Here is a 12,353-nt window from a genome sequence, read left to right on the forward strand (position 1 = left end):
ACAGCTGGCATTCTCACATGTCCCCTGGCATCTTACAATTCAGTAAATGTACATCTCTATTATTGATGAGCATGCCTTATATTTGGCTTGCATGGTAAGGCTTGTCAGACATTTGGCTTGAAGCTCAAACATAAGTCTCCTGCATTTGAAGAGCCATAAATGAGATAGCTTCCCTTTTTGAGGATATAGAGGGGCAAGGGTGCCATATTAGTAGCTTGTCAACTGTGCCTTTATATAGAAGGACTTGACCTTAAACAGGAGTCTCCAAACTTTCTAAACAAAAGGCCAGTTTACAGCTCTTCAGACTTTAGGGGGGTGCAAACTGTGGAAAATGCCCTAGCATCAGTGGAAGTAAACAATGTCCCATCATTCGTTTTAGTGGGAGTAATAGTACCGCATTGTTGGTATCAGTGAAAGGAATAGTGTCCCATTGTTGGTATCAGTGGAAGGAATAGTGCCATATTGTTTGTATCAGTGAAAGGAATAGTGCCCCATTGTTGGTATCAGTGGAAGGAATAGTGCCCTATTGTTGCTATCAGTGGAAGGAATAGTGCCCTATTGTTGGTAACAGTAAAAAGGAATAGTGCCCCATTGTTTGTATCAGTGGAAGGAATAGTGCCCTATTGTTGCTATCAGTGAAAGGAATAGTGCCCTATTGTTGCTATCAGTGGAAGGAATAGTGCCCCATTGTTGGTATCAGTGAAAGGAATAGTGCCCCATTGTTGGTATCAGTGGAAGGAATAGTGCCCTATTGTTGCTATCAGTGGAAGGAATAGTGCCCCATTGTTGGTATCAGTGGAAGGAATAGTGCCCTATTGTTGCTAGAAGGAATAGTGCCCTATTGTTGGTATCAGTGAAAGGAATAGCGCCCCATTGTTGGTATCAGTGGAAGGAATAGTGCCCTATTGTTGGTATCAGTGAAAGGAATAGTGCCCCATTGTTGGTATCAGTGAAAGGAATAGTGCCCCATTGTTGGTATCAGTGGAAGGAATAGTGCCCTATTGTTGCTATCAGTGGAAGGAATAGTGCCCCATTGTTGGTATCAGTGGAAGGAATAGTGCCCTATTGTTGCTAGAAGGAATAGTGCCCTATTGTTGGTATCAGTGAAAGGAATAGCGCCCCATTGTTGGTATCAGTGGAAGGAATAGTGCCCTATTGTTGGTATCAGTGAAAGGAATTGTGCCCCATTGTTGGTATCAGTGAAAGGAATAGTGCCCCATTGTTGGTATCAGTGGAAGGAATAGTGCCCTATTGTTGCTAGAAGGAATAATGCCCCATTGTTGGTATCAGTGAAAGGAATAGCGCCCCATTGTTGGTATCAGTGGAAGGAATAGTGCCCTATTGTTGGTATCAGTGAAAGGAATTGTGCCCCATTGTTGGTATCAGTGAAAGGAATAGTGCCCCATTGTTGGTATCAGTGAAAGGAATAGTGCCCCATTGTTGGTATCAGTGGAAGGAATAGTGCCCTATTGTTGCTATCAGTGGAAGGAATAGTGCCCCATTGTTGGTATCAGTGGAAGGAATAGTGCCCTATTGTTGCTAGAAGGAATAGTGCCCTATTGTTGGTATCAGTGAAAGGAATAGCGCCCCATTGTTGGTATCAGTGGAAGGAATAGTGCCCTATTGTTGGTATCAGTGAAAGGAATTGTGCCCCATTGTTGGTATCAGTGAAAGGAATAGTGCCCCATTGTTGGTATCAGTGGAAGGAATAGTGCCCTATTGTTGCTAGAAGGAATAATGCCCCATTGTTGGTATCAGTGAAAGGAATAGCGCCCCATTGTTGGTATCAGTGGAAGGAATAGTGCCCTATTGTTGGTATCAGTGAAAGGAATTGTGCCCCATTGTTGGTATCAGTGAAAGGAATAGTGCCCCATTGTTGGTATCAGTGAAAGGAATAGTGCCCCATTGTTGGTATCAGTGGAAGGAATAGTGCCCTATTGTTGGTATCAGTGGAAGGAATTGTGACCATTGTTGGTATAAGTGGAAGAAATTGTGCCCTATTTTTGCTATCACTGGGAATAAAAGTGTCCCATTGTTAATATCAGTAGGAGGAATAGCACCCAATCATTGGTGTATGTGGGAGGAATAGTGCCTCACCACTGGTGTTGGTGGGAGGAATGGTGCCCCATTATCAGTGTCAGTTGTGGATGGAATAGTGCCCCAAGCGCCGGATAGAGCAAGCAAAGGACAACATCTGACCTCAGGGCCACTGTTTGGAGTCCACTGCCTTAAAGCATAACTAAACCCAAGAACACAAATTTAAGACATTGCAGCTTACCAGCCCCTAGGTGTGATGACTGAATTTGTTTTCCTATTGAAGAAGGCTAAGAACAATAGGATGTATTTACTAAAGGCAAGTGCACTTGATTTAAACCTGAGTGGGATATGCAACTGTAGCACTACTCCTTTGGGAGCTGCTGGTTACATTTTCCCCCGGGTTACCCATAGCAACAACACAACAGTTTAGTATCTTCAAAGTGCCTGGCTCAGTCAAGAAACAGTCTAGGGATTTTTTTTTTTTTTTGTAGTTTTATTTGAGAACTTGGATAGGAGAAGGGAATGAGTGGGATACTCCAACTTGAATGAACTATGCACAATTTGCTGGGACGTCTAACTATAGCTGAGTGTGGCAAGGCCGCTGCTTCACCTTGTCACTAGCAGTGAAGAAGAATTTAATAAACTTGTATTGCTCTGTAAATTGCTCTTCAGGGCCTAACTAGGCACCCCCTTTATCCCTATTCTTCAGGGTTCTACACGGCACCCCCTTTACTTCTCTCTGTGTGAGCTAGCTCTCTAATCCCCTGACTTCACTGGAGTGGTCCCCTCCTTGGGCCGACCCTTTGGCAAGTCCCTTAGTACTCATGGACACTGTTTTTCCCAAAAAAAAAAACTCTGCCAGCAACTCCACCATCAGCTACACTGGATCCTCTGCAGCTCAGCTCCACACCTGGTTCACCAGGCCGACTGCCTAAGACCACCTTCCTCATTCACAGCAGGAGGAGAGACAGCTGTCTGCCTCCTCCTGTGACTCTGCTTCCCGCCAAAGACACCCTGTCACATGTCCCCCCGGCTTTTATGAGCAATCCCAGGAGGCATTGCAAGAATGCCCTCCCACTGGGACTCCCACAAAAGCCAGTGTGTCACTGGCTGGGTTTCCTCCACTGTCCAACAAGCACCCTCATTGGGTACAGTGGGGACACTCCCTCAGACCCAGTGAATCACACCTGGAGACAGGCAACCTAACAGATCAGGAAACCCTAAAAAGCAGAAGGAACAATAGATGCTTTTTCCTAGCACCTACCTAGGAGGGTGCTACACAAGTAAAATAAAAAAAAAAAACGCATTTTTGCTTGCACATGATTGGATGATAGAAATCAGCGGAGCTTCCCCTCATTTCAGCTCTTCCCCTCAGATCTAAAGCGCCTGCGCCTCCAAGTGCACTTGTAGTGCACAGCTGATTTGCTATTAGTAATTCAACCCCATTGTTTGCAAGTACACAAAATGCCCGTTGCTCTTCCTAGAAACACATTGTTCTTGTCACTTCCTGTGACATAAACTGGAAGCAAAAACAACATTGGAAGTGTGTTATTCACAAGATTACCAATTTATAATAAAGTGGAAAACAAACGCAGCCACCACTTCTAAGGACTGGTAAGGTGTAACATATTACATTGGATAGTTAGGAAGGATAACAACTCCTCTCAGGTTTTGCTGCTTTCTAGGCCTTTCTTAAAGACATCATCTATCACTTCCTTTCACTGAAAAAGCTACACAGACAGAAAGAAAAAGCTGACTGTGGTTCTAGTCTTCCCTTACCCTACAAAAAAAACGAAGCATTTTCATTTCTGTTTCACCCTTGGGAATTATCCCTCACCACTTCCTTTATGGAAAACCCTTGTCACCATGAAGGAAGTGAAAGGAGAGCCCCGGATAGTTAAAAACAAAAAAAACAGCAGGTGTTAAAATATTGCCCCACTCCAATAATAGAAAAAATAGTTTGGGCTGTACATACCCAATAATTAGGGTCACATTGTTGGGAGAAAAAAAGGGCGCACCAACCTTGTGCATTATCCAAGTGGTGTTTATTTGTATAAACAGTATGGAAATATACTCACAAACAAATAGGTCATAAAAACATTTCAAAGTCCACAATAGACACAAAACGACCACGTCACCGGGACCATGTCTAGCACACCAGGGAACCTTTCAGATGGCTGACGCGTACCGAGAGAGATCCCCTCTTCCTCAGAGCCAATCTGTGATAAAGCATGTGCCATCTGGAATGTTCTCTGGCATGCTGGACACGGTCTCGGTGACCTGGTCGCTTTGTGTCCAATGTGGACTTTGAAATGTTTATATTTATATTTCCTTACTTTTTATACCAATAAACACCACTTAGGTAACATTCAGGCTCCATTCACACCTGGGCGTTTTCAGCTCCAAAAACGCTCAAAAGAAACGCTTCCAAAACGCCCAACAAGTAAAACCCCATTCATTTAAATGGCCCCTGTTCACATCTGAGCATTTTGCAAAACGCCTGTAACTGAAAAAAGTACATGAGCTTCTTTTTGGGCTGATTACCAGCGTTTTTGATAGATGTCAATGAATTCGCCTGAAAAAATCGCGGTAAAAATCGCGGTAAAAAACGCTACGCTCAAGTGTGAATGCAGCCTCAAGGTTCGTGTGCCCTCTTTTTTTCTACAATGTTTCCATTGGGTGCCCCCAGACCCTTGGAGGGCAACGAGGTCTGTGCATTTACCTGAAGCCATAGAGATTCTAGGCAATATCCACCACCGTCACATCCCCTTTGAGCACAGGAGATTTGTTTGCCAATAATTAGGATGCAGAGGTGGTGACCTGGTGCATACAACATCACAGGTAATGGCAGTGGTGCAGATGAAGCTAGTGGGGGTGGAACTAAAGCCGGGGCAGATTGAACATAGAATCAGTGATATGTTTTTCACAACAGCAATACGACAAGCAGCTGCACATGCAGGCCCTACATGCAGTAGGTGACCTTTCAGTTCTTGATGGAGGTGGACCCAAGCAAGGGGACTCATGATAAATAACAGTGACGAGTTGTGGTGTTTGATTTTCTATAAACTATAGCCCCCTGCAGTTTGCCTACCAAATTATTTATATTTGAAAGGATACCTTGTCCTTGGGGTGCAGCAGTTACCTTACCTTAACTCCCCTGGCGGTATTCCCGAGTGTAGCTCGGGGTTAACTTTCAGTACCAAAAGTGGTAACCTCGCGCCACACTTGGGATTACCCCAGAATGTTACTCACCTTCCCTGCGATCCCCCGCCATCCTCCCCAGCGTCCTCACACTCTCTCCATGCTCTGTGTGCGGCCGATTGCCGGCACTTGCCTTCCGGTTCCCTTCCCTGTGAGCGTTGCGACGCAGGGGAGTGGAACCGGCGGCAAATTCAAAAGTGTAAATACACAAATGACATGATACAAAGCTGTGATCCTAACGGATTACACTGTATCATGCTATTTCACCACAGGATTGCACCTGGCGACTTTTCCAGTGCCCTGCCTGTGCTTTTCCATTGCTTTGTGCCTTGAATATAGTTTTGGTACCAAGGGTAATACTCCACACCTATTGTCCAATTATTTTCTCCATCACAATGATGACCCAATAAAAAAGTGTGAAAGATGCAGTGGCCTGCTTTATAGGAAGGAACAAAGAATTTTCAAAGTTATCGCAGAACAGATGATGGAAAGAAAAAGAAATACCATGAAAAGTTATCTATCCAAATTTGTTTTATTTGGTCATGGTAAAGGAGCTCATGGGACTCATTCTTTTGAATAAGAACAATAAATGAATGTAATTGTGTTTTAAAGTGGTGTCATCATAAATATGTGCTCACATGTCATTTTTATTTACATTTTTGTAGGCGATATCAAAAGGTGCAGAAGATAATGAAAGCCTGGTAAGAATTTGCTTGGATCACTATTTGCATTGCTGAGTGTGCATGCTGAATGCAGCTTCCTGTTGTAGCAGCTTGGGGAAGTCCGATTTGCATGGTGGTCATTTAGTTGCATAAGATCTGCTGGGAATTAGGCTTGGTCTTTCTCTTTGTTCTAACTTTAGCTGACATTTTGCTTCTCTTTTCCTAATTTTAATTGTAGTCACTCACTATCTACCCTTTGCTGCTTTTTATAAGTTACAGCTTAAAGTGTTACTAAACCCAGGACCCTGCATTCACAACATCTAATCTCCCTCAGTGTTCGTAAATGTAAACTGCTAAATACCTTTTCTCATCAACTGTTAGAGCAGTCTTGTGACTTTTATTAGTGGCTGGTTAAAGCTTGTAGAAGGGGATTTTCATTCTGCTCTGACTGTCCTATGAGGCTGCAGGAACCCTATGTCTGGACAGTCTAGATTGGCCCTGTGCTGATCACATGCACCCTCCCAAGAAAAAAAAAAAACTCTCTAGCAATACACACAGAATTGAGCATGTGCAGAGTATCCTCAAGGCTCTATTCTATCAGGAGATGGATTAGGGACAGTAAAAGAAGGGGAGGATCAGAGAAGACAGGATCAAACAGCCTTTTTACACACAATGCAGAGGATTAACCTTTTAGGTTCCACAGTGAGTATAACAAGCACGCTTTACTGCCTATACAGACTGTTTTTACTGTTGTGGGTTTAGTAACACTTTAAATCAGATTGATTCTTAAAGCGGTAATAAACCCAAAAATTCTAACTTGGGTGAATTACCAATTCTTAGATGTGGTGACTGCATTATTTTTCTTTTGTTATTCTTTTTTTCCCCTTTATTTTCACTTGATGATCCAGCCATTAAGTCTGTTATTTTTAAGTTTCCTTTATCAGACCAAGCTGTCCAGGCAAAGAGGCAGTTAGAGGGATGAGACAAACTATTTAACATTGACAGGGCTGCTTAACCACTTACCGACCGCTCACATTGAGCGTACTGCGGCAAAGTGGTTCGTTATCGTCCAACGACGTAGTACTACGTCGCTGGACTCCTCCCCCTGTAGGCGCGCTCCCGCTGTTTTCAGTCACAGCGGGAGTCGGGCCAGGGGAGGAGCTGCAGCGATCGCCGCTGCTCTGCCCCGATCGTCAGGGAATCCAGTTTGGAGATCCGCCCGCCTGTGTAAACAGAGCGGGCGGATCTCCTAAGTGACAGGGAGTGACAGATTGCAGTGTTCAGCATAGCTGAACATCCGATCTGTCCCTGACTCACTCCCCCCACACGTCAGTAAGCACCAGGCATACATTAACCCCTCCCTCTCCAATAAAATTAACCCCTTCCCTGCCAGTGTCATTTTTACAGTAACAGTGCATATATATAGCACTCATTACTGCAGTAATGTCACTGGTACCCCCAAAAGTGTCAAAAATGTCAGTCAAGGGTCCGATCTGTCCGCCACAATGTCGCAGTCCCGCAAAAAAAAAAAAATCGCAGTTCTCCGCCATTACTCGTAAAAAAAAAAAGCACCAAAAATGACAAAAATCTTTCCCTTAGTTAGTAAACGCAATAACTTTTGCGCAAACCAATCAAAATACGCTTATTGTGATTTTTTTTTACCAAACATAGGTAGCAGAAAACATATTGGCCAAAAATGTAAAAAAATTTTGATTTTTACATTTTTTGGGGGGGGGATTTCATATAAAAAAATGTTAAAAATATTGTTATTTTTTCAAAATAAACGCTTTTTTTGTTTATAGCGCAAAAAGTAAAAATCGCACAGGTGATCAAATACCACCAAAAGAAAGCTCTGTTTGTGGGGAAAAAAAAGGACGTAAATTTAATTTGGGTACAGTGTCGCACGACCACGCAATTGTCAGTTAAATTCGCACAGCGCCGAATTCGCAAAAAGTGGCCTGGACGTAAGACAGCAAAATCCTCCGGTGGTAAAGTGGTTAAAATGGTCAGCTTTTATTTATGTAAAACCTTTATCCCAAAAGGAAAGCTGGAGTTTAGCTTCAGTTTGTTAGTCAAGTCCATCTAAATCTGCTAGTCTAACACTAACCTATCACAGGACAGACAATGCTACTGTCCAAAGGTGTCTGCTTTACTACTTCATCCAGAATGCAGACACCTTAAAACAGTAAATGTGTTACTGGCAGGATCACCAGGTGAAATAAAGAAAAAAGGCTGAATGAAAACGAATGCAGCCACCACATGTAAGGACTAGTAAGCTGCAATGTATTACATTTTTGTTTTGGGGTTTTATACTGCCTTAAAGAGGAAGTAAACCCTCCTCTGCAACTTGTACCTATAGGTAAGCCTACAATAAGATTTACCTATAGGTACTGTAAATATCTCCTAAATATCTCCTCCATTTAGGAGATATTTACTTTGCATGCAGCCAGTGACATCACTGGCGCATGCGCTCTGAAGGAACGGCCGCTCGTGCTGTTACTTCAAAGCCCTGTGCCGTGAGCGTCGGCTCCTGCGCGCATGCGCGGGAGTGACGTCATTGTGGCTCCAGCCAATCCGATGGCCGGATGCCGCAAACCCGGAAGAAGGGCAACCGAACATGTCACCCGTGAGACAGGTGAGCGGTCGGTACTGCGGGGCTTCGTTCTAAGGTAAGTATTTCATAGTGAGCTAGTATGCGATGCATACTAGCTCATTATTTGTTTGTCTTTCAGGTGTTTGTTTTTTTTAAAACATTTTTCTGAGGTTTACAACCTCTTTAAAGCAACTTTGTCATTGTATGGTGACTTACATTGCTGACCCCTTCTAAAATGTTTGTTGCTGTGTGTGCTTGAGTCGATACTTTTGAATCACAGACCCAGAAGATAGATGCTGCTGATGAGAGTTAGAATTCAGTATCATCACATTTCCAGGTCAGTGAATCGGGAAGCATTGAAGCCAATGCATCCATATGACAGCCAAGCAACTAGGCAACTAAAATTTTCAGGAGGAATGGTGAGCATTGGACTTCTCTATGGTTCTCCCAAGACAGGTTTCCTTTAAAGAGCACCCACCATCCTACAGCCAAATATGCTGTGAGAAGGAATGTAGAGAGGAATTGGTAGTCCTACTTTGTCAGATATAAATGTGTAAAAGAGCTTTGTGAAGGCAGGATTAAGCCCTACATCTCGTACTGCCAAGCTGCACCTCTCATACTAACCCTTAGGTTTTTCAGTTATAAGTGTTGCATGGCAGCTGTAAAAGATTTTGTGGATGAGTTCAATAATGTCTTAGGCCCCTTTCACACGAGCGGACCAATCAGGTCCCTTTGTCCTTTTTTCAGGCAGACCTGATCGGACCACCCATCGTTCTCTATGGATGTAAATAGACACGTGTCCGTTTACACCCACGTGCATCTGATCTGATCCAGTCTACCAAAAACAGATGGATGGGGATCTGTTCCCCATCCGTCTGGCGGATCAGATTGGATGACAGTCGGATGGAAATGGATAGGCGATCAGTTTCCATTCAACCACCCTATAGAGAACAACAGCAGGCTGTGTCAGAGTCTGCTCAGGTTATGCAGACCTGTGGATCAGATCAGCGGACAGATCCCCCAATGAGCAGGCTGTTCTGCTTAACGGAGTACATCCTGTGTGAAAGAGGCTTAAGGTTATATTTTGTAATTAAAGAATAAGCGAACAAGCTAGAGATTTGATATTAAAAATTGAGCTGACCGGTTTCACATTTTTACTTTGTACGGCCATTTCCAAGAATAGCAGTTTACTGGAGTGTCATCACGTAGGACTGCACAGGTACTGTTTTAGCAACAGGAATCAGAATTTCACCCTAAATGAACAAATAATGATCTACTCAATATTGTAAATTTGCCTCATAGGGTAATATGTAAAAAAAAAAAAAAAAACCCTATATATATATATATATATATATATATATATATATATATATATATATATATATATACACACACACATCTCAAAAAATTTAAATATCATCAAAAAGTTAATTTATTTCAGTAACTCAATTCAAAAAGTGAAACTCGTACATTATATAGATTCATTACACACAGAGTGGTATATTTCAAGCATTTCTTTCTTTTAATTGTAATGGTTTTGACTTACAGCTAGTGGGTCTGGTGTGGATCTTCCTCTTGACAATACCCCACAGATTCTCTATGAGGTTTACAGGGGCGGCTGTAAACCTCATAGAGAATCTCCCCTATCTATGCGTCCGGCCCCCTAATCTACATGCGGGGCGCCGGACGCATGGAGTTCAATGGGGCTTTTTTTTTTAACCATGTGATTAGAGCCAGAGGCTCTCACAGGCTAAAAAAAAAAGGTGGGCTCGGGGCGCAGAGCAGTGCGTCCCGAGCCCACCCAGTTGTGTGACAATAGCGAATGAAAATTTGCTATTGTCACACGGATCTTCCTCCTGGCCAATCAGGAAGCGGGTTTTGAGACCTGTTTCCCGATTGGCCAAAAGGAGAAGCAATGCCATTGGGCATGGAGGAGGAGGGAGGAGATGCTGAAGACAGGGGGAAGAAGCCGACGCTGCTGCTGCCTGCTTCTGCATTCAGGCAGGGTGAGTGAGGGGGGGTCCTATACTGACTCTCCTGCCCTGACTCTCCTGCCCTGACTCTCCTGCCCTGACTCTCCTGCCCTGACTCTCCTGCCCTGACTCTCCTGCCCTGACTCTCCTGCCCTGACTCTCCTGCCCTGACTCTCCTGCCCTGACTCTCCTGCCCTGACTCTCCTGCCCTGACTCTCCTGCCCTGACTCTCCTGTCCTGTCTTTCCTGTCCTGTCTCTCCTCCTGTCCTGTCTCTCCTCTCTCCCTGTGGTCTGGGGGGGGGGTGGGGTATGGTTTGCGGCAGCCTGGTGTGGTCCGGGGGGGGGGGGGGGTATGGTGCGGTTCGTCTGCCACCCCCCCGGCCCCTGGAGCAACAGCCGCCACTGGAGGTTTAGATCAGGCGAGTTTGCTGGCCAATCAAGCACAGTGATACCATGATCATAAAACCAGGTATTGGTACTTTTGGCAGTGTGGGCAGGTGCCAGGTCCTGCTGGAATATCAAATCAGCATCTCCAAAAAGCTGGTGGGCAGAGGGAAGCATTAAGTGCTCTAGAATTTCCTGGTAGAGGGTTGTGCTGACTTTGGACTTGATAAAACACAGTGGACCAACACCAGCAGATGACATGGCTCCCGAAAATCATCACTGACTGTGGAAACTTCACATGACCCCATGCAACTTGGATTCTGTGCCTCTCCACTCTTCCTTTAGTCTCTGGGACCTTGATTTCAAAATTAAATGCAAAATGTACTTTCATCCAAAAAGAGGACTTTGGACTGCTGAGCAACAGTCCAGTCCTTTTTCTCCTTAACCCAGGTAAGACGCTTCTGAAGTTGTCTTTGGTTTAGGAGTGGCATGACACAAGGAATACGACAGTTGTAGCCCATGTCCTAGATACAGTCCACTCCTTGTGAATCTCCCCCAAATTCTCGATTGGCCTTTACTTCACAATCCTATCAAGGCTGCGGTTATCCCTGTTGCTTGTGCACCTTTTTCTACCACACTCTTTCCTTCCACTCAACTTTCTATTATTATGCTTGGATACAGCACTCTGTGAACAGCTAGCTTATTTTGCAATGACCTTTTGTGGCTTACCCTCCATGTGGAGGGTGTCAATGACTGTCTTCTGCACAATTGTCAAGTCAGCAGTCTTCCCCATAATTGTGTAAACCTACTGAACTGGACTGAGAGACCATTAAGAGCCCATTCAGACAGGGGCGACACGACTTGCTGGGGCGACCTGTGAAATCATATAATTGAAGTCAATGCAAGTCGCCTCCAGGTCGCCCCAAAGTAGTACAGGACCCTTTTTCTAAGTCGGAGCGACTTGTGTCGCTCATATTAGAACAGGTCCTGTACTAATCAATGGCAGGTGACCGACCGCGACTTGTCAGGCGACTTGGTTGCCTGACAAGTCGCGCTAGTGTGAATGGACCCTGAAAGGCTTCGTTTTGAGCTAAGTAGCTGATTAGAATGGGACACCATGAGGTTGACTTACTAAAGGCAAATAGACAGTGCACTTTACAAAGTGCAGTTGCACTCTGCAAGAGCAGTTGCTCCAGAGATTAGTAAATGAGCGTAAGCACTGCTGACTTCCATCATTCAATCATGTGCAATCAAAAATGCTGTTTTTTTTTTTTTTCCCTTGCATGTGATTGGGTATTCTTTGCAAAGTTGAATCTTTACCTCATTTACTAAGCTCTGGAGCAACTGCACTTGCAGAGTGCAATTGCACTTTGCAAAGTGTACAGTCTATTTGCCTTTAGTAAATCAACCGTAATGAGTCTACAATATTGAATTTTTTCACAATATTCAAATTTTCTGAGATTCTGAATATTGGGTCCTCACTAGCTGTAAGCCATAATTGT

The 12,353-nt window shown here is 44.1% G+C and overlaps 1 protein-coding gene across 2 annotated transcripts in view; it reads left to right on the forward strand.

Annotated features, from left to right (window-relative positions):
* The window catches only part of ELMO1 (engulfment and cell motility 1), a 604,300-nt gene that overhangs the window by 149,958 nt on the left and 441,989 nt on the right, over positions 1 to 12,353 (forward strand). For both annotated transcript variants that reach the window (XM_082257836.1, XM_082257837.1), the window contains exon 7: positions 5,904 to 5,939. In XM_082257836.1, the coding sequence (XP_082113962.1) occupies positions 5,904 to 5,939 (36 nt within the window). The remainder of the gene's footprint in view (positions 1 to 5,903; positions 5,940 to 12,353) is intronic.

The sequence above is a fragment of the Pelophylax lessonae genome (assembly GCF_965119305.1).
Source record: "Pelophylax lessonae genome assembly, chromosome: 5".
Taxonomy (NCBI): domain Eukaryota; kingdom Metazoa; phylum Chordata; class Amphibia; order Anura; family Ranidae; genus Pelophylax; species Pelophylax lessonae.